General features: G+C 37.2%; 1 protein-coding gene across 3 annotated transcripts in view; it reads left to right on the plus strand.

The window, feature by feature from the left end:
- Positions 1–26357, plus strand: part of ATG5 (autophagy related 5) — a 171994-nt gene that overhangs the window by 114518 nt on the left and 31119 nt on the right. For 2 of the 3 annotated variants that reach the window (XM_006777214.2, XM_015572750.1), the window contains 2 exons: positions 2616–2733; positions 18706–19453. In XM_006777214.2, the coding sequence (XP_006777277.1) occupies positions 2616–2733; positions 18706–18842 (255 nt within the window). In that variant the 3' untranslated portion in view covers positions 18843–19453. Of the gene's footprint in view, positions 1–2615; positions 2734–18705; positions 19454–26357 lie in introns of those variants that run through there. The other variant, XM_015572749.1, reaches the window with a different exon arrangement.

Here is a 26357-nt window from a genome sequence, read left to right on the forward strand (position 1 = left end):
TAAATTTCTTGGAGTTTTCTAGAAGATTCTTGAGTAACCTTATAACCGTGGTTTTGAATTCTATATCCAGTGGTTTGCTTTCCTCCATTTCTTTCATTTGTGACCAGTTTCTTTGTCTCCACATTTTGGCTGCTTCCCTGTGTTGATAGAGTGGCTTTCTGTGCTAGGTGGCCTATAGGGCCCAGTTGCTCAACCTCCCTAATTACCTGAGGTGGACACTCTTGGTGCATCCCTTTGTGGGCTGGGTGCACAGTCTTGTTGTAATTAAGCTTTGATTGCTGTTGGTATCACTGGGAAGAATTGACATCCAGGTCAATTGGCTATGAGGTCCAGCTGTGTCTACAATGGAGAACTTCTGTGCTGGAGACACCTTATGAGGCAGGACTTGCTTCAGTGGGGTTTTGGCGCTCACTGAGTCTGCCCCCTGAGTGTGTCTCTTATGGATGTGAAGAGTTGTAATCTGGTGTGGTCTCACTCTGACCACTGTGTAGACTGGCTCTTGGATCTCCAAGGAGGTGCAAAGTCAGCCACTGCCTGAGGCCACCCAGCAGGAGTTACAGAAAGATCTTCAGATTCCTCCTCTTTGTTTGGGGTTTGGAGGTGCCCAGATGAGGTGCAGCTGTGATGTAATGCAGGCTGCTGAAAAGCCTTAGGCCTTCTTTTGGAAGTTTTAGGGTTCTCTGACCCAGCTACAGTCTGACAGGTTTTTAGGCGGAGAAAGGTCAGGCCATTCGTTTGCAAAAGCCTCTGCGCACAGCATGGTTGGGGTTGTAAATTGGGTGGGGTGGGGTCTCGGAATCACCAGGGTGGAGCAAACCACAATGGCTGCCAGTCTGCTCTGCCTCTGAGTGGTCCCGGGGTCTGTGTCCTGTGGCCCCCTGTAGGAACAGTGAATGCTGCAAGCACCTCTGTGAGAAACCCGCCCTCACGTTCCGGCCCAATGCCAGACAGTACAGTTTCTCTCTGTATGAGTCTGGGTCCCCAAATTCTCACCCGGAACTGGAGTTCAGAGCAATCGGGAGCTTGTATCTCCCGTCCGATTGAAAAAGACAACAGCGTACCCAGCTGCCAGCCCCTTTGATGCACACCTGCTTCTGTACCTCCACACTTCCACACCTCTGCACCTCCTACCAGACTCAATATGCTTTTCTCTTTCCTTCTAGTTAAAGAATTTCCACTCAGCCAGCCTTACCTTAGTTCTGGATGATATTCGTTTTGTCTTTTAGTTGTAGCTTTAATGTGGTTGTGCACGGTGGCAAGTTCAGGTGTTTACCTATGCTGCCATCTTGGTTCTTTCCCCATTGCATTTTGAAGTTATTTATTACATATTCTTACAAGCTAATATCTTTTTAAAGTATGATACTTTGTAAAACACTGTGTAATATGAAAACATGATAATTCTTGTGATCTGTCCACAATGTGTTAAAATAAAATAACAAGGGGAGAAGGTTATTTTTATTCTCTTTATCATATATTTATTTATTAACTTACTCTGTGCTTGGCACAATTCCTTATTCCCACACAAACTTAAGAAATAGGGAATTACCTGACCGGCATGGCTCAGTTGTTGAGCGTCGACCTATGAACCAGGACGTCATGGTTTGGATTACTAGTCAGGGCACGTGCCCAGATTTCAGCTCAATCCCCAGTGTGGGGCAAGCAGAAGGCAGCCAATCAATGATTTTCTCTCATCATTGATGTTTCTATCTGTCTCTCCCTTTCCCTTCTCTGAAATTAATAAAAATACATATTTTTTTAAAAAGCAATAGAGAATGTCCCAAATTTCTGAAGAAACTGGGTACAAGATCATAGAGCTCATAAATAATACTTCAGTTAGTAGACTGGCTGATTCCAGAGTTCTTCTGCACTTTGTGTCATGATGACGTTTCCATCATCATTGACATGCTCCTGTAGAAGTAGTTTAGGAAAATGAAACTTAATTATAAAAGTGGGTGAAACATTAAAATTAATTAGCAATAAGTTAAGACATAGTGCTAATAACTCTTGCTGTATTTACTATTTTGAAAATTTTTTAACATATAGAGAAGTTAAAATAAAGAACAACTAAAACAATATATATCCGTCATCTAGATTCACCAGTAGTTAACATTTTTCTACATTTGCTTTCTCTTCCCTTCCACAATTTTGACACCTAAGAAATTTGACATTTAATGAAGTTGCTGATTTTTATTCGTCATTTCCCAAGTTATTCCAAAAAAACGTCTTTTATAGCTGAATTTTAAAATTTTCTTCTCCAATCCAGTATTTAGTCAAGGTTTATTTTTTGTATTTAATTGTTATATCTTGTCAGTCTCTTTTAATGTTTTTGTATTGTTTTTGTTTTATTTTTTATTGCCTCTGAAAACTTTTTTGAGGCATCTAGGCCAGTCGTTTTTAGAGCATTGCACAGTCTGGGTTTGATTGTTTCCTCGTTGCTAGATTTACTCGACTTTATGTTAAGCATTCTGGGCAATAATACCACATTGATGATGTATGTTTCTGATTGCACTGTATCCAAAGAAATCTACAGCAAGCTTTAAATTTCTCATTTATTAATTTGTTATTCATAGTAACAAAGACTTAATTGTTTGAATTCTTTCTTCATTTTCAAATAGACAACGACTGAACGACCTTTCATTCAGAAGCTTTTTCGTCCTGTGGCTACAGATGGACAATTGCATACTTTAGGAGATCTCCTCAAAGAAGTCTGTCCTTCTGCGATTGCTCCTGAAGGTAATATATTAGCCATAGTAAAACATTTCTTTCCTTTCTCTTTGTTACTGAGATAAACGTAAGCATTCTGCAGTTATAACTTTTACTAGTTACTTCAGGAAGAATTGTTTTTTTTTAAATATGTTTTTATTGATTTTTTTAGAGACAGGAAGGGAGAGAGAGAGAGATAGGAACAATAACATACATCATCAATTGGCTGCCTCCTGCACGCCCGCGCCCTCTACCCTCACTCCCCCTACCCCACAGGGGATCGAGCCCATAACCCTGGCATGTACCATGACCAGGAATTGAACCAGTGATCTCCTGGTTCCTCAGTGGAAGCTCAACCACTGACCCATGTCAGCTGGGCCAGAAGAAATTTTCATTATCTTCTAGGGAAAAGTCTTTTGAAACAGAAGCACTTAATATTTAATTTATTTTATAAATTGCTGACACCAATAAAATAAGGAATTGACTCTTTGGCCAAATAAAATACATTGTTCTAAAATTATCCTTTTATCACATCTTTGGTTTCCTGAGCCTTTCATTTGTAAATTCAGTTCTGGTAAATACTATTTTTAATCTTCCACTGTGTTTCTTCATTCTAAAGGAATAAGAGGTAGTAAAATAAAATATCTTACCTTTGTTTTTCTTAATCAAATATGCCTGCCTTTTCTGTCATTCCTGTGTGTATGTAGCACTTCTGAATTGCACAAAGGTTCAATGGGGGCAGGGGACGAGGGGGCATCTAAAATACCATCAGAGATTGATTTAAACAAAAAATTATTGACCAATACTCAGAATTATTGAAATTGAACAGGTTTTATTGGTTTAAGAGTTTATAAATATATTATTAGGTCTTGCTGTCATTTGTCATGAGTGTACTAGTATTCTACTAGACCATATAGTTAAGGTTTTTGATGATGCCTTGCACACCCTCATATTTCTAATGCTGGGTTAAGTGTTTACTCAGAATTTCAATTACTGAATTCTTTCTTTGTGTTATTACCTGAAATGTTATTTATGATCATTAAATCATAGCATAATTGACATTATGTTGACCATAATACTGTCTTCCAATCTTAATCTATTTTCATTACTGTGTAATTTTAGTTTTCAGTAAGAGTTTCAATTAAATAATTTCTTGGCAGTTTAATGATTTTTACTTTTAGTAAATTTATTGAGTTGTTCATTCATCACTGCAATCTAGTTTTAGAACATTCCTATCACCTCAGTCGTTTCGTTTTGCTTGTTTGCAGCTAATCTGGGCTCACCGTCAATTGTAGGAAACTTCTGGTCTGCTTCTTGTCTCTGTAATGTGCTTCTTCTGGATATTTCACATATATGGGATCACACAAAATTGTGATTGGTTTATTTCACTTAGCATAATGTTTTCGGTTTCATCCCATTTGTAGTGTGATTCAGTAGTTTCCTTTTTTAATTGCTGTGTAGTAGTCCATCGGGTATATATACTATATTTTATTTATTCATTCACCAATTGGTGGGCATTTAGATTGTTTCAACCTTTTTACTTTTTAAATACATATACATATATATTGATTGTTTGATTTCAGAGAGGAAGGGGAGAGGAATAGAATCATTCATTGGCTACCTCCTGCACACACCCCACTGGGGACTGAGCCCACAACCCAGGCATGTGCCCTTACCGGGAATCAAACTGTGACCCCCTGGTTCATAGGTTGACTCTAAACCACTGAGCCACACTGGCCAGGCTCCACCTTTTCACTTTTTTTCCCTTTTATTCTCTTTTTGTTTTCTACCATTTTTTCACCTTTATGAATAATGTTGCTATGAACGTTTGCATACAGATCACTGGGTGGACATATGTTTTCATTTTTCTTGGATAGATTGATTCCTAAGAGTAGAATGGTTAGGTAGTATGGTACATTTATGTTAAACTTTTTAAGAAACTGCTAAGCTTTTCCAAACTGGCTACACCATTTTACAGTCATTCCAGTAATGTTTGGGAGTTCTAGTTTCTTTATATTCTCACTAGCATATAGTTGAGTGTGTTTTCATGTACTAGACATTTGTAATGAGATATCTATTCACACCTTTTCCTCAAATTTTTATAGATTATTTGTCTTCTTATTACTGAATTTTGAGAGTTATTTATATATTCTGGATATAAGTCCTTATCAGATATGATTTATAATTTTTTCCTACTCTGGGTCTGGTTTTTAAATTTCTTTAAAAGAGTAAAATATTTAAATTTGATAAGTCCTATTATCAAAGCTTTTATGTGTTGTATTCTGTAAATAATTTAAAAATCATTTTCTGATAGAAAATATATTTATGTAGTTCTAAAATCAAAATGTACTTAAAGGAATTTAGAGTAAAGTTTCTTTTCAACTTTTATTCACGAAGCCCTAATCCAGTTCCCCTCTACAGAGACAACCAATATTGCTATTTTCCTCTACTTACAGAGATAATTAGAATTTTTTTATTTTTGAAGTCAAGTTACAGAAATTTTGATTGGGGCATTCTCTGTAACTGTTATTGATTTAGGAATACTTACTGTTCCAGTTTATTTTCTCCATGCTGTAAGGATTTAAACACACACACACACACACACACACACACACACACACACACAAAACAACCTCTATTTCCTGTCTGTTTTGCTACTTTCTTGAAGATTTGAGAATATAGACTAGTTTTTCCATTTGAAGTATGATTAAGAGATTAATCATTTTTATTGCTAACAGAGATGGGATGTGAGCCTCATACCTCACTGCAAGCATTGGCTTTCATTTATTCATTTCTCTGTACTGTATATTTTTTTTCTTTCTCTTGAGTACTTCGTAGTATTTTAAAGAACATTGAAAAAAATGCCTTCATTAATTAAGAGTAATTAAAATGTAAGTTATAGCCCTGATCCGTTTGGCTCAGTGGATAGGGCGCCGGCCTGCAGACTGAAGGGTCCTAGGTTCTGTTCCGGTCAGGGGCATGTACCTTGGTTGCAGGCACGTCCCCAGTGGGGCGTGTGCAGGAGGCAGCTGGTCGATGTTTCTCTCTCATTGATGTTTCTAACTCTATCCCTCTTCCTTCCTCTCTGTAAAAAAATCAATAAAATATATTTTTTAAAAAATAAAAATAAATAAATTGTAAGTTATAGCTTAATAGTCAAATGGCTACCTTATTTTTCTTTTCTCATTTTTTTGGACAGTCTACTCTCAAAACATTGTCATTTAAAATAATACATCTTTATAAGATCCTTGACTATTGAATGAGAACATCACAATGAAACTAAAACTTTGGAAGAAAATTGTTCTGCTGTAATGATCTATCCCCCAGCCAGCAGCACACTTGTCAACAAGTACACAGAATGATGCAGGAAAACTTACTAGAAAAGAGCAGGAAGAAATTGGTTGGGTGTTAATTTTGTGTTTGACATCTTTAAAGAACCTTAGAGTTATTTGTTCATTCTCTTATTTTAGATGATTTGTTATTAGTTTCTTACTACTTATTTGCAGAACTAGGTTTAGAACTCAGGTCATCTCCATCTCCTGGTTCATTGTTTTTTTCCCACTTTACTATGCTACCATTTATTTTCATTGTCACTTTTTAAACTTTTAAACTTTTTTGTTTAGTTTAAAATAACATTTTGAAATGTTGCTTTTTCCTGTCTCTTCATTCTGTTTTGTGTTTAGTACCTAATCTCGCCTATGTGCTGTTCTCTCTTATAATATTTCCTGGTATGATCTTAAGAACCTGAACTTCTACTATATTGATTTTGTTCATTTTGTTATTTTAGAGTTCCTGTATGATTCTGACCACTCTTGTGGAATTTTTTAAAATGGTGTCTATGACATTCAGGCATTTAAATGAAAAGCGATCACATGCTTTGAGCTGACAAAATGCACCTTTGTGCTGTTTTGCCATCCTACATCCAGCACAGTACATGCAAGGTTAGCACAGCCCTGTACAAGAATGGTACACAAATTTGGGAGGCCTTTTATTCTTTTAAAGATTTTTTATTCTCTTCTAAATTTTTAGCATGTCCTACAAGTACATCTGTTCCTAAAGAATACGCAGTGTGACTTCCCATGCATTTTTTGGAGGGGAGTGGTGAGGTAGCCATTCATAACTTTAATCCACAAACCTGCCTCTTAGGTGATTTCAGTTGCAGTAGGTGGATATCTTTCTTTAACAGTCTTCACACCTAAATTGTTACATGCATTTATTGGTTGGAAACACACATGCACAAGCAAGCACACACACACACACGCCATATAGACATAATTGAAATGCTATAAGTAGCACCTATACTTTTGAGGTACATTTGATTGTTTCATACCAAGAGGAGGCCACATTCTAATATAAGTATTTTTGGAAAAAACTTTTATTTGCCTCTTTCTTTTGTCACCTCATATTGGAAAATAACTGTCATTTCAGGATCTGTGGGGAATATTCAAAACAGGTCACTATTTCAGTCAAGGATTGTTTACTGTCTGGTTCAGTATGCCTGTGGCATTGTTAAACGTGAAGCATTTTGAAACATCTGCACCCAACTTAGGTTGAAAGCGAAAGACTTTAAGACTGGGTGTGTTTGGATAAAGAACTGGCTATCATCAGATGACAGAGAAAGTACTTCATAAAACTTATGTGGCACCATTGTCTACTACTCCTTTAAGAAATTATTCATGCATGAAGGAATTTTGCCTTTATTTCATCACATGAAGTTAGAATATACTAATTATGAAGACATGCTTTAGGTCATTGTTCTTGTGGAGTAACTAATGATGCTTTGTGTGTTTCTTTTTGTTATTTTATAAATGACTAGAGGAGTTAGCCAAGTTAGAGGTAACAGGAAGTAATCGAAGGTGAGCTCAGGTAAATTTTTTCTGTGGTGTTAGCTTTAGTTAAAATGACTCAGAGCTAAGCTTCTGTATGAGACTTGAAGTGAATTTTTTTTCTTTGTTCATTAACATTAAAAACACACACACAACATATCAACAAAAAACAGCAAAAGTTAAAGCCCATAGCTTGTATTCTTTTACTTGGGAGAATACAGAACACCTGTAAGCTTTGCCCAGTCATATTTCATTTCTCAGTTTTCTAATTGTAATGTATAAAAACCTAGTAGGTTAGGCTTAAGAGAATAAAAATGTCTGTCCCTGCTTTGAATAATTCTCCGTAACAGATGGGCTGTTTCAATCCAGAATTCATACGGATATTTTACAAATGGATTGTATGTGTAAGGAAAAGCTTACATTCCATGGCAAATTAATAAGGATTCCCTGCATGATTCTTACCGACAATTATAATCCTGTAGCCACTTGCCTTTTTTCATTTTCATTTCTGCCCTGCTGCCTGGGAACTTATTTACCTTGAGGCCCTTCCCAACCATTTTAATTTTTGGTTTCCAATTGAAGTTATAAATTTCATTATTCATCATTAAATTTCTTTGCATTTTACTGTCTTCTGGCACTGGGGATATTAAGATGTCTAAGACATAGTCCCAACTTTTAAGAATCTTTGGTCCAGTTGGAGTGGACAGAAACGTATACAGATGTGGTGTGTACAGTACTAGAGATATGCAAAGAATAGTAGAAAGCACCTAGAATTGCTGTTTTATCCATTCTGGAGAAGCAGTGAGACTGAGCTAAGTCTTAAAAAGGTGCACAGAAATTAGATGAAAAGGAGGAACCAGATCAACAAACCAAATGACCACTGTAGAGGTGGAGTCCTTCACCAGCTACCCAGGAGCTGGTTAAGGAGTAATATTTGGTCTAATAGTCTCTATTTGTTGAGGACTAGCCATAGTTTTCTACTTATCTCCTGTAAATATGAAGAAAATTTTCAGTGAGATTAGAAATGTGGGGAAATTACTGAGGAACTAAGTGACTTAAGTTCGACCTTTTTTTTGCCTAATTAGTACATTGAAAAATCATTTTAACAACTTTCAGCAAAGGGAGTCATAATATCCCATTTAGGCATACTAATTTGTTATTTGCATTGCTTTATTTTTAAAAATACATATTTTTATTGATTTCCGAGAGGAAGGGAGAGGGAGAAAGAAATAGAAACATCAGTGAAAGAGAGAATAATTGATCGCCTGCTTCCTGCACACCCCATACTAGAGACCGACCCGGGCATGTGCCCTGACCAGGAATCAAACTGTGACCTCCTGATTCATAGATTGACACCCAACCACTGAGCCATGCTGCCAAGGCAATATTATATTGCTTTATTTTTTTATAGATTTATGAGAAACCACAGAATAGTTTTTACAAAAAGTAAGAAAAGATAATGTATTCATATTTTTCCCTCCTTTGCTCTATATAATATGGTTAGATTTTGTTTATAAAGTGAGTTAGCTGTTGAGGGTTATAATAATTTTTTGTCAGAAATAAAGCAATTAGAGCAAAGAAATATCTAAATCTCATGTTACTCATCTAAGGCAGATCCTTCTAGTTTAAGTTTGAACCAGCAATAGACAGTGCGTAATGGCACTGTCCCCCAAAGACATGGCATTTCCATTTTTAAAAACTCATAACGTAGAAACACAGAACCTACAACCCTCATCAGAATTAGGGTTTAGGAGTAAAGGTAGTAATGGTTTACACTTTCAATAATTCTTTTTTCACTCATTTTAGAATTTGTTTTCATTCTAATATCTTTTTGTATCTGCAGTTTTTTATTGGAAGATCATTTCAGTAATGGGTTTTGTTTTTTTCTTTAATGTATCCAGGTTTCTTATTCTATAAAGTGAGGATGTTTCCTACTACCTACCTCATAGTATGTGTTTAAATGAATTAAGTTTGTTTAAATGAGATTTTAAATCATATCATTCCAAGGTTTTACAGTGAACACTTTCTGTTATTGTTGTTTTCTTATGAGTTGGTTAGTATTTTTTTTTCTCAAATAAATGTTTTTTGTTGTGGTGGTGGTGGGTTTTTTTAATAAACCTACTGTGCAGAGACAAATACTTATTGCTGTTTATCCTATGCACAGAGATGTAAATGTATGACGAACTCTGTATGGCAAGAATTCCATGCCCTGATAGTTACTTTTTTTAGAAATTAATTTCTGGACATGATTAGAAATGCTGGAGGTGGGCTTTGTTAAGGAAGAAATAAGCTACGGCATCTCCATAGTTACTATGGCCAGTTCTATTATCATTTACTTGTCAAAATGTATTAAAAGTAAAATCTTAAGGCTAGAGGTCTGAAAATGTTATCTGATAGTGAAAGTTTTTTATTGAAGACTAAGCCACGGAACACACATTGATTTGAAGTTTCTAGCTTTTCACCCTTTTGTAATTTTGCTGAGATATTGAGCCCAACATGTGGGACTGGGTCACTGGGCTCTAATGGGAGCTTCACCCTTTCAGTTTCATATTAACACATTCTGCTCTTTGTTGTTTTTCTTCCTCATTGAATGTGTATTTTATATTTTAAAAAAGATACAGTGTTATACACAATGGGAATTCAAAAAGGTTTTCATATGTAGCCCTCAGGAGCAAAGATCAATATTCAAGTTTGACAAAAGCAATTTGTTAGGCTTAGTTTTAACTTGATAATTATATTTTCTCTTTTTGAGTTTATCATTATGCCACCAAATTGTAAACTAAAACGAGTCCAATTCTTTGCCTTGACTGTTTTATTTTCCCCCCATCTCTCTGTGCTTTGTCTGAACACATGGGTAACATGGACTAATGTTGGTGATCTAGAATCTGTTAGTGAGTTAATCCATTGACATATGTCTTCTAAAATCAAGGAAGTAATAAACTGATTATTTTTGTTATTCTCCATTAATGAAGATGAGGTTACTGGACCTGTCAGAGATGCCTCTGATTTCCCTCAATTATTGTTCTTTACCTAAATCTCAAGAAGTTAAATGAATTAACATGGCTTTTTAGAAGTGGAAACAGACCCTTGCACAATTAATATTTCACCTTTAGCACTAGAAAACAAAATTCCCGTAACAAGATAATAACGCATGCAGGTGATTAAAAGCTAGTCATCTCTTCATTAAAATAAGTCCTGTGCAATCTCAGTCTGGCCATGTATAAAACTGTGTAATTATCACCTATATTTATATGAAACAATTCTGAACTATTCTATTATTCATACTTGACAAATATTAATAGGCTTTATTATACCCAACTGGAATTACTGGTTGTTTTATGAAACCAGATCAAAGCATTTGAACCTGTATTTTCAAAATTGTAGGAGGGGTAGGGGAGTAAATGAAAAAGTTTTAATTTCTAACTTTTACCACATTTTTATTTTATTGTTAGGAGGCTTTTAGTTTATTTAAATGGTCTTACTTAATTTAATAGTGTCCTATTTATAATTATAGCTAATTATATGGGATTTTTTTTAGATTAAATTTTGGGTTATATCCTCATTATGAAATACAAAGGTTATAAGCAAAAATCAATGAAAATTACATGGCCATGTTTTGAAAATCTTGTATAAAATGTTAATAGTCAAGGCTCTGGGAATATAAGCAGAAATAATTTTTTAAAATATATAAAGTTTATGCATTGAAAGAGATATGTAGTATATATTAACTTGTGATAATACATGTTCATTAAGACCTGTATGGCTAAGTGAGTATAGATCCGGAAGAAGTTAATGTAAGTATTTTTAAATGAGTTTGTATTTCTCTGATAAATAGCACTCTCCTTCTGTTTGTGATCATAGGATAAAAGCTCTGTAAGCTTGTATATGTTCATTTTTACTGCTACATCATGTAGTGTGCTCTTAAGATTGAGATCTCATTCCCCAGGAAGCATTTCTGTCTAAGATTAATTGCCCTTTTAAAATCAGCGTTTGATGTATTCCTTTGGCTATATCCTGACTTGGTTTAACCCTCTTTGACCTGACCTCACTGACTATTACCGCGAGGCTGAGTCAAAATCCTTCAACGTGATGTATGCACTTCAGATTTCAGCCTGTGGTTTTTCATGTCGATGGATTCAATTAGTTGGCATTTTACTAATGAACATATCAGAGGTTACAGAATCTGTCAGACAGAACAAAATTGTTCAGACCAGTGGTAATCAAAAGGCTCATCTCTTTATTTGTTTAAAACTTTTTCAGAAGTATTCAGTATTGTTTAGAAGTTCTACCTTCAGCATCACACATTTCAAAAGAGCAAACCAAGTCATTTTCTGGTGAATTATAAAATGTAAATGTGAAGCCACAAAGCTAAAAACATAGTAACAGTGTGTAGTGTTAGATTTCTATTATTCCATATTCACAAGTGTGAACTAAAAAAGAAAGTTCTTTATTTAAACTGAAATTTTCTGATTAAAATCATTTTCCCATGAAGATATACCAGCCATTTCTTTGGCTTCCTTTAAATTCAGAGATTTCACATATTTAGTATACTTATTAATGGTAAGAATGAAACTTATACCTCTCTCTAGAATCTCAAGTGACCTATTTTTAAAGACATTTAGGTCATATTCCTTGTTGAAAATTGGCTAAAAAATAAGGGTTAAAATGTAGATTAGGATGGGAAGGCTATGAGCCATTGCTAATAGAAATCTCCAAAAGACAGATTCATCACATACTGTAAGTTCTCAAATAATATTTTTTAAATGAATAACAAAAATTTTGGAAGTTGTACTCCCCCCCCCCAACCTTCCAAGAATGTTTTCATCTTTTAAGAAAATAAGAACCTTACCTAAGACGTATTAAGCAACATAATCATAGTACAATAGGGCTCATTTGACTTGTCATGACGTGCTCTACCGAATATACATGTTGGGAGCACTACTGGCTTAATCCAGAGGGTTTACAACACTTGAGGAATTTTTTAAAATGTCATTCATTCTGTTATTTTCATAATGATTGAGTCTTTAGATTGAAGAGAATTACAGTGAGTGTTTACTTGATACTAAACTATGACCTTTCAAAAACTGATCTTCTGTCTTCACTATTAGTAATATATTTGACACTTATTTTTTTAGGGAGTGAGAGGAAGGAAGGAATGGGGAAGAAGGTCACTCAGTTTTTTGAATACCTACTATGCCCAAACCCTGTGCTGAATTCTTTACTTGGCTATCCCATTTAAACCTCCATGCAACCTTGAAGATTAGAATTCTTTATCCACACTCTAAGATGAGGAAACAGACTCAGAAGGTTAAGTGATTTGCCTACTAATTTGAAACTAGTGTGCTGATTGCAATTCTAAAAGAAATATGTTCCTGTCTAGGCATAAAAGACTCATATAGCCCTGGCCTGGTGGCATAGTTGGTTGGAGCGTCATCCCATGCACTAAAGGGTTGCAGGTTTGATTCCTGGTCAGGGCACATACTAAGTTGTGGGTTTGATCTCAGATCAGGGCACATGCAGTAGACAACTGATTGATGTTTCTCTCTGACATCAATGTTTCTCTCCCTTTCCCTATCCCTTCCTCTTTCTCTAAAAATCAATTTAAAAAAAAAAGACATATCCTCAGCTGAGGATTAAAAAGAATAAAAATGCTTTAAAGTAGATGCTAGTTCAGAATTGAATTTGTTTTTATCAGGCTGTTGGTGATAATACAAAATTATGATACATTTCAATCTTATTTCATAATACTTGGACTTAAAAGTGAGATACATATAAGAAATGAAATTTTATTCTGATTGTCACTTTATTGATATATGATCTCCTAAGTGAACTGAATTCCATCTCTACCTAAAGAAAATACAAAACTTCGACATTTGTTTCTGTCCTTTTCCTTAAGTCACAAACCCAAAGGATTTATGAATGACTGTTTTTATATTTACAAGATTAATTAAAATAATTAGCTTAAAAATTGCTATGTGGACACCTGGCCAAGTGGCTCAGTTGGTTGGAACATCATCCCATACTCCAAAAAGTTGTGGGTTTGATTTCCTGTCAGTGCACATACCTCAGCTTCAGGTTCAATCCTGGGTCAGGTGCATATGGGAGGCAGTTGATCCATGTTTCTCTCCCTCTTCCTCTTTCTCTGAAAATCAATAAAAACATATCCTCGGGTGCGAATTTTTTTTAATTGCTGTTGACATTTTATAAAATAATGACATGTACTCTTCAAAGTGGTTAAGATTACAAAATACTAAAAACTGTCCAGAGTTTAGAGAAGTGAAAATTAAGTGCAATGTGTGGTTCCTAGACTAGATCCTAGACTGGAGTGAAAGTAATGGTGAATGTTTGATAAAATTTGAAATTATTACATAATACTAGAGGCCCAGTGCATGAAATTCATGCACTGGCGGTGGCGGGGGAGAGGGGGGTGTCCTCAGCCCAGCCTGCACCCTTTTGCAGTCCAGGACTCCTCAGAGGACATTCCTCTTGCAGTCCAGGACCCCTTGCTCCTTATTGCTCGCTGCTCCTTACCGCTTGGTCCACTGCTCCTTAGCGCTGCTGTGGAGGCGGGAGAGGCTCCCACCATCGCCACTGTGCTTGCCAGCCATGAGCTCAGCTTCTGGCTGAGCTCCTGTGGGAGCACACTGGCCATCAGGCAGCAGCTCCTGTGTTGAGCGTCTGCCTCCTGGTGGTCAGTGCGCATCATAGTGACCGGTTGTTCTGGTTGTTCTGCTATAATGGTCGCTTAGGCTTTTATTATATAGATTATATTGTGGAGGTTACAAGAAGTACTTTTTCCTCTCACCTAAGTTCTTCTAGTTGGGCTAATAATTCAAACAACATACAGCAGATTAATAGGAGAAAGTCAAAATTTAATGCCTGCATAAGGGAAATTCACATAAGCATGAAAATTCCAAAGACAGCGAGGCAGGTTTGGGTATATATCTCATTTAGGACAAAAGAGAAAAGGGGGAACAGTGGTCTTAGATTTTAAAAGTGAAAATGGGCAATTTACAGGTAGCAAGAAAGTGCTAAAAATAAGTGAGTAGTCAGTTACAGTTTTTACTTAGTTACAGTAAATATTCATCTCTTTAATAATAATTCTTCAAAATATTTTGTTTAGTAAAATTGTTTGTGATAATATGATGTTAAAAAGGTAGGAAACATGGTTTAAAAATATTCATTTAGAAATTGAGATAACTAACTTCAGTAGGCAACTCAGAAAGTAATAGTGCACAGAGTGGGGGGTGGGGGAGGGGTGTCTCTGGAGTCTTCCTATTTGTCAGACTTAAATCCAATTAGGCCAAGGCGGCATGCTGAGATTTCCTCCCCGGAGCAGGTCTTCCATCTGAATCTCTTATGCTGGAAAGGGGAATGTCAGGTGTTCTTTCTGAGTCTTGTTTGTTTGTTTGTTTCTTTAATTGGTTTTTAAAGAGAGAGTGAGGGAGGGGGAGAGGAAGGGGGAGGGGAAGAGGGAGAGGGAGAGGGAGAGGGAGAGTGTGAGAGCAGAGCATCCATGCTTCCTGCATGCCCCTTACAAGGGATTGAGCCTGCAACCGGGCATTTGCCCTGACGGGGAATTAAACCTGTGACCCTTTGGTGCATGGCCTGATGACCAACTAACTGAGCCACACCAGCCAAGGCCTGAGTCTTGTTTCCTAATAACCAGCTTAAAATCAATATCCCAAAAAGCTGTATTAGGATAGGAAAACTTTGGTCCCTTCAATATCAATGTTAAAATATTTTTATTTTGATAACAGAAGGTACACATTAAAATACTTACGGGTAATGGGTTCAGTGCCTCTAGTTTACTCTCAAATGACTAAGAAAATAATTACATATACACAGAATGATAAAGCAAATGGACAAAATGTAGAAAATTGATGATGAATTTGGGTGAAGAGCAATTTCTTATACTATTCTTGCAACTTTTCCATATGTTTGAAATTATATTGAAATCAAAGTTACCCCCAAAAAGTGCTCTGTCTGAGAGAATTTTATATAGAACTAGTTCACTTAATTACCATCTCAGTGTTTGCCTACTTTAAAGCATCAAACTAACTTTCAAAAAGAATCTGAGTGGGTGAAGTGTGGAGTAACATTTTTCTCCTGAGTCATTTGCTTTGAAGTGACATATTTCTTATCCCCAAGTATTAAATTCTAGATTCGCATTTTGAAACACAAAGGCATATTTACCAAAAACATGATTTACTTTAGCAATATCATCAAGTGTTTCCTTTCTACGGCTAGGAAAAAAAGAAACCTCTGCTAATTTTTCACCATTCCATTTTGTTCTTTCTGATATTAGCAGAATGTATTGTGGGAGTTGGGAGCAAGCATCCCCAAAATGTGCCACCCCGGCGTGCAGTTTATTTCACACTGAAATCAGTTAAAGGCCAACAAAGTTGGGAAGTTTTTTACTTCCCCTTTTGCTTAGATTCCTGCTTTAGGAAGGGAGCCTTGACTTAATCACCCTAAGAATGTGCACCCTGCTAGCACTGGTCAGGAAGACCACCAAGTTAGGCTAGATACCCTTGTGTCCCATTGTTTCCCAGTTGCCTAGCAGGAATTTGCTACCACATGCTTCCTCAGCTACCTGTAAATCACCCATTCTGAAATCTAGTACCCCATCTCCCATTTTCTCTTTTACCCCAAAGTGTCATATATACCCAATGTTGCCTCACTCACTATCTTCGGAGTTTTCATGCTTATATGAATTCCCCATATTAAAATTTTCATTTTCTCCTATTAATCTGCTGTATGTTGTTCGTATTACAACTAAAGGACTAAGGAGACCTTTCCCTCTGTCCCAACAGTACAGTCATGCTTTGTTGTTATTTATGGTAGCATGAGTTTAGGTGATAGCATATATACTTACGTCTTGGCTTATCTGGAAACATTTTGACTTTTTGTTGTTGTAATAACCAACAGTGTGTATAGGTAGGGCTCTTCTATATAGTCCTGCTAGCCATCAAAAGCTAGTCTCAAAAAATTTATTGTGACAGTGTATTTTACCAGCAGCAAAGTTATCCAAGCCCTGAAAACCTTTATTGACTAGTTATTAAGGTGCCAGGCACTGTGGGGGGCATACAGTGATGAATAAGAGAGAATCTGTAACTACTATTACCAAAATAATATATTTAACATTTTTAACTGTTGTGTTGAAGGATATAACTAGATCCACTTCCTTCGTTGTCTAAATTTAGTCAGTGACATTTTTTAAGTTGCAGATTAAAAGTGGCCTAAAATTAAAGCATAGAATCAGTGCTGCCTATTCAGGGTTGTGATAATGTGATTTATTGGGTTTGTTATACAGTGTTTGAATCGTGTTTATGTTCTCCAGCTTCTGTTGTACAACTTAAACTCCAAGTATCCTTTTGGGTAACAGGGCTAGTCTTTTGCCTTTCAAACACACACTATGTTTGCTCCTGCATTTAAATACTTTGGGCAGAGTATTTTAGATACTGAGTTGTAATTTGTTTCTTCTACTCGGTTTCAGAATATCCAAAAGTGACTCTGGTTTAAGGAAAAACTTTACAGATAAGGAACTTTTACTCTTATACCAATGCTCTTTCATTTTTTGACTCAGTGCTAAGTAGGAGGAAGATTCTGAGAATATTAAAATATTTCAAAGAAATATATAATAAGAATATAAAGAGAACTACACCGGAAATGTTTTCAAATATTCTAAGAAAGATTTAATACAGTAAAGTTTGGCAATCTAGAATTTACGAAGTATGAATCATTCCAGATGGCGGAGGGTGTATCCATTTGAATACCAACATTTTCAATCTTCTCAAAGGACTAATAACCTGCTTTCTATAGTATTCTGTATATAGCTTAATCTTTTAAACTATGACAATGATTTGGGAGTTTGTTTGGAATTTTTATTTGGCTGTTTGGGGAATTGATAGTGTGTTAAGTTTGTATTTTTGGCATTCTTTTATCAATTCTCTGTACTGTTTTTGTACCCTCTCTTATTGTCAATCTGTTGACTGTCACCTCCCAGGACTTGTGCTGCCTCTAACAGGAAGTTTAAATATTTCTTTAAAAGGGTCTCTTGTTTCAGGTGCCAGCCAAGCCATTTCCACCATACATCATTAGCCTGTTTTGCCTAGACATTGGAGCACTAGAGATGCAAAAGTCATTTTGAACAGAGCAAAATGGGGGGAAAGTAGGGTATTTCCCTCTCATGTGGTTCCATTAATTCCCTGTTTCCTTGTTGTCTCTGTCTCCAGGAAACTGAGAGGTTTAGATATTTTATTTTGAAGTGACAAATCAAGAATTGTACTAAAAGAGTGACACGGTTTCTTTCTTTTCCTTTTTTTCCCCCCAAAAGAGGAGTTTGGTTTTGCTTTCTTTGTTTTCCTAGGTGCTTCTGTTTACTTTAAAGAGTGTCAGAACATCATCCCAAAATCATAAAAGAAGTAAAACTAACCTTAAATTTAATTTGTAATAAAATTTGAATTTAAAAGAAAAGTGTGAATGACAGTATCCTTTTAATTAGCGAATGGGTGTTAACAAAAGTCAATCAGGTTTCATGACTAAAACAGAAGTTCCTGAGTCAGACTCTCAGTTCCTTCTCATTAAAACTTTAACTCTTATTCTAATAATGTCTCTAAAACTTTCTGATATGTATTTGAACAACTTTATTGAAAATTAACCTACAGCTCCCATCTGTTTTATTAAACATCTTCCTAAATACAAATCTTATTCTTGATGATTTCTACTCACGTATCTATTTTATTTGTTTTAAATTTGTATGACCTACTTCATGTACCCGCCATTTTTAATAGTTGTATAGTACAGTTTTTAATGTATAGCTAAAATAAATTCTGGTCAGTGGGTACAGTGGGCTGTTTTCTCCACTATAGTTTCACTAACGTCAATCTTAGGTAAGCACAGTAATTAAGAAAGAATGAATACTTTCACATATAGCAACCGAATTTTTATCAGAATTCATTGTAACCCTCAGGTTTCTGTTTTGGGTGATATATATTGCAACATCTGAACTTTCTCCATGTCCACATTTCCTGCTTAGAAGACAGACCAGGTTTAATCTGTTGAAGCTGTAAAAATCCATCTCATTCACTAAGGACTCTTAAAAGACAGATAATTTTTTTCTTCAACTGTTTTAAGTCATGTTGATTATTATTGGATTTCTTTCTTGGAATAGATGGGGAAAGAAAGAATCAAGTGATGATTCATGGAATTGAGCCAATGTTGGAAACACCTCTACAGTGGCTGAGTGAACATCTGAGCTACCCGGATAATTTTCTCCATATTAGTATCATCCCACAACCCACAGATTGAAGGATCAGCTACGACAGGATTTACCAGAGCATGTTACCCTTCTGCTTCAGTCAGGTTTGGTGGAGGCAACCTGACCAGAAACCCTGCTGCAAGCCAAACAGGAAAAAGATTCCATGTCTGATAAGGGCACTGGGGCTGGTCTTGCTTTGCATCACCACTGCTTTCCTCCACTGCCGTCATTAAACCTCAGCTGCGACAGGAAAGACTTTACAGGATCACTGCAAGTCTTCTGTTTTCTTGTAAAATATAATGAAGCCGAAACCTTTGGCCTAAGAAGAAAATGGAAATATGTGCCACTCAATTTGTATTTCTGATTAACAAATAAACAGGGGTATTTCCTAAGGTGACCATGGTTGAACTTTAGCTCAAGGGAGTGGAAACATTGGTTTAATTTTCAAGAGAATTAGACTTAAGAAAGTAAAAGAGAAATTCTGTTATCAATAACTTGCAGCAGTTTTTTGTAAAAGATCAAATTACAGTAAACCCATCTTTCCTTAATGAAAATTTCCTGTTTACAGTCCCGTCTATTGGTATGCAAACAATCTTGTAACTTTGATAATGAACAGTGAGAGATTTTTAAATAAAGCTTCGAAATATGTTTTGTCATTTAATAACATACAATTTTGTCACTTTTCCAGTACTTTCTGACTCACATACTAGGTCACTGTTTTCACTCTTACACGTTATCATTCAGACTGGCCCTCACAGGCATGGAATGAATGTAGGGCATAGGATAACCTGTCTCAGGAGCTGTCATAGGTGTTCTAGCCGCTGATTTTTAAATCTGTGTCCTTCAGGCGCTAAAGATATAAATAATGTTATCATTTATCTCTGCTGTTTTACCATTATAAACTTGTCAGATCCTAGTATACTAAGCATCTGTATAGGATAATTTTGCATTTTTGGGAAAACCATTCCTTTCTAAGTTAATGTTTTTCATTGGCTTCATGTCTAATATTTCACTGTGGTCTCTGGTAGCCAGTCTTTGAAGTCTAAAGATTACTGATCTTCTGACTGCAGTACCTTTTTCTTAACGTTACCAAAAATATCCAGAGGTTACTGGATTCTTATTCGATATAAGGGAAATTTTGCTGCACTTGATTACCACGCTGCTGAAATTCTACCAGCCGGAAGTATTTGTGCATTATACTTTGTCTCTTGTAAGCTGTCCATATTGAATGTCAGCTCATTTGATTATGCTAAAAGACCTAGTATCACACGATAATGGTTTTAGATTGCACAATAAAAATGAATGTTTTTCTTATAAAAGCTACATATATTGAAGTGAGATCTCACTGGTGCTCACTGCTTCTTTTTCCCTTCTGTGATTTTCACTGATTAATAGCAGACTTATTCACAAAATGAAATAAACTTAGTCAAAGATCAAATATTCTGCAATAGAAAAGGCTCAAATAGAAAAATGGGGTACCAATGTGATCAGAGAAGAATCAAAGCAAGTAGCGAATAATTAGCTAACGTCCATAAAATGAAAAGTGCCATTTTAATACAGGTGGAAAAAATAGCAATATTTGAGTTAAGGATAAAAAAAAAAACCCACTGACTTGTATTTTTTTGAAAGAGGTTGATCTGAATATGATTGTTCACATTAAAAGTGTTTATTCGTCTGTTCAGTTTGGGGATTTTCCCCCTTGATGTTTTGACAGACTAAAGTGAGCATCAATGGGCAAAAGGATCAAAATGCCAGGGAGTGCTGAGCTGTGAAGAAGCAAGTACGGTAAGACATACTTTTCCACAGACAAGACCCAGGCAAGTCTCTGCTGTGGGCTCATGTGAACTACTAATGCTCTTGACTTCCAGATTGGGAAGCAGATTTTATCAAGCCATCGCCCATTTTCACTTACTCATTCTAATGAGTTACACCAGCATCATAACTGTATTACTCTAGTCCTAGGTAAGTCAGGCCTCCAGTACCAAGAGAGAATAGAAACACAAGTTAGTGCTGGCTTAAATATCTATTTTTGTTTCTTTTTCTTTGGGTATTTAAATCTTATGGTTTATTAAAAAATTAAACAAAATTTCTGTCTTTATTTCTAGAAGTTAGAGATGAAATTTATATAAAGCAAGTTACCTATTAGGGAACTCATTGAAATTTCATTAGTCTTATACCAGTCATAAAAGTTCCTGTAAGAAATAAAAGCTATGAGGGATAAAGCAGGATGTAGGAAAGAAAATTAGAGAAGGCCACAAATCTATATGCTTGTTTAACTCATCCTTGGTAGTGAACCCCTAAGAAAATGAAAATGTGTTTTAAAATTATTGCCATTGTTGCCCTAACTGTTTTGGCTCAGTGGATAGAACATCGGCCTGCAGACCAAAGGGTCCCAGGTTCCATTCCTGTCAAGGGCACATGCCTCGGGTTGTGAGCTTGACCCCCAGTAGGGGGCGTACAGGAGGCAGCCAATCAATGATTCTCTCATCGTTGATGTTTCTACGTCTTTCTTCCTCTCCCTTCCTTTCTGAAATCAATAAAAATATATTTTAAAAAATTATTGCCATTGTTAACCAGGAAAGAAATAAGTTCAGCCTAAAGTAAATAATTATTTGTCTTTCATAATGTTTTGCATTGGGATGATCTTAGTTCTAGCCATGGCTAGAGTTGAATTAAGCACCTTATATATCTAGAGACCTAAAGTAGCCTGATCGTAATTGAATAAAATTGACCTACCAGTCTTTACAGCATGCTGATATAATGACATAGTCCAGCCAGTCTGAAGTGAACCTGTGAATCAACTAGTCCTGTTAGGTTTATTCCTCCTCCTCTCGCCCCCATCCCTTTCACTGGAAACTAGATAGAAATTGAAAGACATACAAGATTTGATATTGAGTGACAGTAACTTATAATGGTTATTTTTCTGGAATATGTTTATGTTTTTATAGGTTATATGAGGTAACCTTTTCTTTATATGTACAGAAAAATTTAAAGGATTATGTGGGTCATGCTAAATGATGAGTCTCCCTTATTTATCATATTATTGATATTTAGGTCTGAGGTAAGTTGGTTTTCTGTTAGATGTGCCAACATAGTTGACGTAGAATCTTGGGGTATGGCAGAGAAAAAAGTAACATTTATAGTGTGGGGGTTTAAAAAAAGAATGCTTTCCCCTCTGTTGGTGGTGGCAGAAATGGTACCAGGTGTTAGACTGGTGGAGGCAAACCAGACATCAGTTCCGCAACCTCAGTACTTCTGGCTAAGAAACAAATCAGAGTCAAGACTCAAACCATAAGAGAAAGTTTATTTAGAAAGTCACACAGGTAAAAGAAATGATGTGTAGACGACACGGGCTTAGGAAACAAGTTACAGAGGCAAAGAAGGGGTCTTTGGGGCTTGGGAGAGAGATAGTGTACCTGGAGGGAAGAGGAGGGGGACTGGAAAGGCATGGGCATGCTCCTGAGCGGGGGAGCCCATGGGTTCTCCATCCTAAGGGCCTTTAAGGGTGGGGATTTTACGGGAAGTCCCAGGGGAGAATCTCAATGGAATATTCATCAGCTTTCCAGGTGTATCCTTTCAGAGTCATGGTCTCCACTGATTGGTCAAGGCCAGGGCAGAGTTCATTAGTCAATGCAGCTGGTCCTGATGTCAGCCATGGCATCACTTGTTGCTTTTCTGGGCCTGGAGCTGGAACACAACCGAGACCTAGATGTTATCCCTAGGGGTTAATGCTTAAGGGAGTGTGTGCAAGGACCCACATGGGAGTCAACATGAAGCCATTCTTTGACCCCTTGTTCCTCCTCCAAGGGGGTCTACTCCATGACTAGCAACATGCCAGGGGAGGGTCTGAATCACATGACTGACAATATAAAAGATCAGAGGTCTAAACTGCATGACCTATGGTATACTAGGGAAGGCGAGGTTACCCTGGCGGGGCGAGGTCCTTGTTCCCAGTTTTGCCCATTGCTAGGCACCCAGAGCTTTCTGCCCTGGTGACCTTCTGTACCTGGTCCATCATCCTTGCTCTGCTCATGTCTGTCTGCTTACTACACTCCTACCTAAATTTTTCTATCTGGGCTCATCAAATTAACAGATTAATAGGAGAAAATCAAAATTTTAATACATGTGCATAGGGAATTTACATAAGCATGAAAATTCCAAAAAGTGAGGTATATATGTCATGGACAAAGAAAAAAGGGTGGGGTAGGGGTCTGAGATCTTAAAGGAAGAAGGTAAATTTATAGATAGTTGAGGAAGAGGGCATTATGTTTGGCAGGCAAATTTTGCTTGGCAGCCTAGAAACAAGGAGACATAGTAGGGCATCTAGTAAACACGGCCTTGCTTGGATCCTTCCTACCTAATGCTTGAGGTGATTATGCAAAGGTTCCCTTCCTGAAGCAGGTTTTTCTGTCTGAATCTCTTAGGCAGGGAAGGGGTGAAGGTCAAAGGTTATTTCTGAGGCTTGTTTCTTCGTAACCAGCTTAAAATAAAAGACAGTTTCAGAGTGGCATAACTTTGGTCTGCTTCAATCGTCAATCCCATTCATAGTTACTAGGATGGAATCAGTCAAAATATTTAAGTATTTTTAGTTCTATCATCCTCTTACGTGTTGTCTAAATGTAATTATCTCCTGGTCTGAAAATATTAAAAATTACCCATAGGGCTGTTGGGAAGAAGAGAAGAGAGAAATACCTCTTTTTGGATGATTTGAGATAGATACTTTGTAATTATAAATATAACTATTTGACAAAAGAATCCTTTAAATTCTCTCAAACAGGAGTTACAAATTTGATTCTTCACATTTGTTAACCAATGTCATACTCTAGTAGGCATAACAGGATGGGGCAAAGTTGGTTTACAGTTGTGAGTACATGGAAGAGTTTATTCTTGTATTATTTATTAATTATTGTATTATTTTCTGTACAAACAACTATACACCTACTTTTTATAGTACCCCTACATTGATAAAGGACTCAATTTTTAGGTCATTTAGGACCTTCATCAAATATTTGGGCCATTAAATACTTAACAATTTTTATTGATTGATAATGTGCTGGAATGACCAGCATGAATGAAGTAAAGACAAATCTGAAGGTTTAGAATGTCCAGCATGCTTTCACATACCAGTTGATTTCTTCTGAAAGTGATTAATTTGGCTTTCCTTCTAGCTTACCCCCACCCCCAATCCCCTCATCACAAGGATAAATAAAGCACAACCAGGCTTTTTCCTCTTTGTTTTCGCCAGTTCTTTGTGGTGTGTCTAGCACATAGTTCGTGCTTTGCAAATGTTCATAAAAGGAAGAAAAAATAAACTCGAGTATTTAATGACACATTAAAATCATTGTATTTTCCTGTTAAAAATACAATCTATAAAAATAACCTTGTCATTTAGAAATCAATATACCAAGTGCAGTTGGTTCGGGTTTGCATTACTGATGAAGACTTGCTTACTCAAATCTGCTACTTTCAATAGGAACCACTGTGGATCAGATCCTTGCGTCAGTCCACATTCATTTTAGTTGCAGCATAGACCACAGTACATATCTTATGTTTCAACATCATTCTAATTTAAGTAACCCCCCCCCCCAAATTGGGGCTATTCTCATCAAGCATCTGGGGGTATTTATTAATTCTGACCTTTTCACAAATGAGTGGTGTCTTGCCTCTAGGCTTTACTTCTGAAAAAATTATGCATTTTTTAGCAAGGGAAATATGTTAGACCTGTGACAAGATTAATAACTAAGGTAGACTATTAGAACCATGCTGATGAAAGCCTGAAGAGAAATATTTGTGCTTCAATCTTTTATATTGAGTGGAAGAGGTATGTTTTGCATTATTATAAAATACCAATGACCTTTTCCTTTATATCGTTTACTGTGTTTATAATAAATATTTGGGTGGCATTTATTTCACACACGGAACATAAACTTGCGAAGAGCAGGTCTGTTCAGCTCGGTATTGTATTCCCAAGACCTAGCACTGTGCCCAGATCATAGTGAACTGTCCTAAATAACTGCTGAATAAAAGTTTGGAAAAAGCTGCGTAGTAATCTCCCTGTTAGAGTCCAAAGCACATTGACATAGTAAATAAAGGCTTTGAGAAGTTTTAAAGTTAAACTGAAACATTTGATCCAGGACTTCCCAAGCTTTCTTGATATAGGAAATTTCCCCCTGGCACCACATCACATTAAACTAGTTTGGGAAATGCTACATTAAACCATTAGATCCTAATGACCCAGAATGTATAGCATAAGGTATAATCGCTGCTTTTCTGACAACTCTGAAAAAAGCACTCAAAAAAAAAAATAAATAAAGAAGCAGCACTCAAGCTTCTGACTCCAAACAAAGTATGTCCAGCCCGTTCACTCCATCCTCCAGATCCGTCCCATTTGGTCAGTGTCACTCTGGAAATTCATTCACCAAGTGTGTAATGAGTAAGTATCTAATACAATGTCAGGCTATGTGCAGGGGATGCAACAGTTTAGAACTTAAAATGCCAGTGCTGTCATTTGACAGGGCACATGCAGAGTAAGATTTAGTGAAAGGACTGGGAAACATAAGTTCCTACAAAACACCTATCCTATCTAATAATAGACAAACATGGTGATTGACCATACCTTCGCTATACCTCCCATTGGCTAATCAGCATGGTATGCAAATTAACCACCAACAAAATGGCGGCTAATTTGCATACCGCAGGCAGGGCAGGACAGCGCCATCCTGCCTGCCCCACTGCCATCCGGGCCTGCTATCTGCGACCCGGGGCGGTGGGCATCCTGGGGCGGCTGGGCGGTGCAGGGCAATGGGCTGGCCCTCCCGCTGGGGGCCCAGGGCCGCCGGGCGGGACCGCAGCAATCCACCACCCACCCGGCCTCCATCCGGCCCTCCTGCAGGGATTCGGGTCCTGGGCTGCAGGCCAGCGCCCATGTGCAGCCACAGAAGCCTCCTGCCTGCCGCATCCCACTATGACCCACTGAGTTATGAGGCCAGAGAGCAAGAACTTCCACCCCTGAGTCAAAGTGGGGAGCGGAGGACACGGCCTCCCCTCCTAAAGTCGCCAAAGGATAGGACCTAACCTAAGCCATATCCTCTGAGACAGCCCAGCAGGCACCACTGACCCTCCCTGCAGGCCAGGCCCCCCTCACCCTTCCCCTGTCGGATGTTCATCAAATTCTTTGTCTCTGAGAAGCAGGCAGCCAGCACAGGCCCCTGCACGGGATGAGGCTTCTGCTTCTAAAGAAATGTCCTGGGGTTAGAGGTGAGGGGGTGCTGCCTTTCCCCTCTCAGAGCCCTCGAAGGAGTCTGTGCTCCCCCTCCTGGTATTAACACCCAGAGACCCCTCCCCAATCCAGGGCAGAAATGTTCCACGTTGACTGCCTCCAGAAAGCAGAGAACAAAGAGGTACTTCTTTTTTTTTTTTTAAACATATTTTATTGAGTTTTTACAGAGAGGAAATGAGAGAGATAGAGAGTTAGAAACATCGATGAGAGAGAAACATCGACCAGCTGCCTCCTGCACACCCCCTACTGGGGATGTGCCCGCAACCAAGGTACATGCCCTTGACTG

This window comes from Myotis davidii, unplaced genomic scaffold (assembly GCF_000327345.1).
Source record: "Myotis davidii unplaced genomic scaffold, ASM32734v1 scaffold68, whole genome shotgun sequence".
Taxonomy (NCBI): Eukaryota; Metazoa; Chordata; class Mammalia; order Chiroptera; family Vespertilionidae; genus Myotis; species Myotis davidii.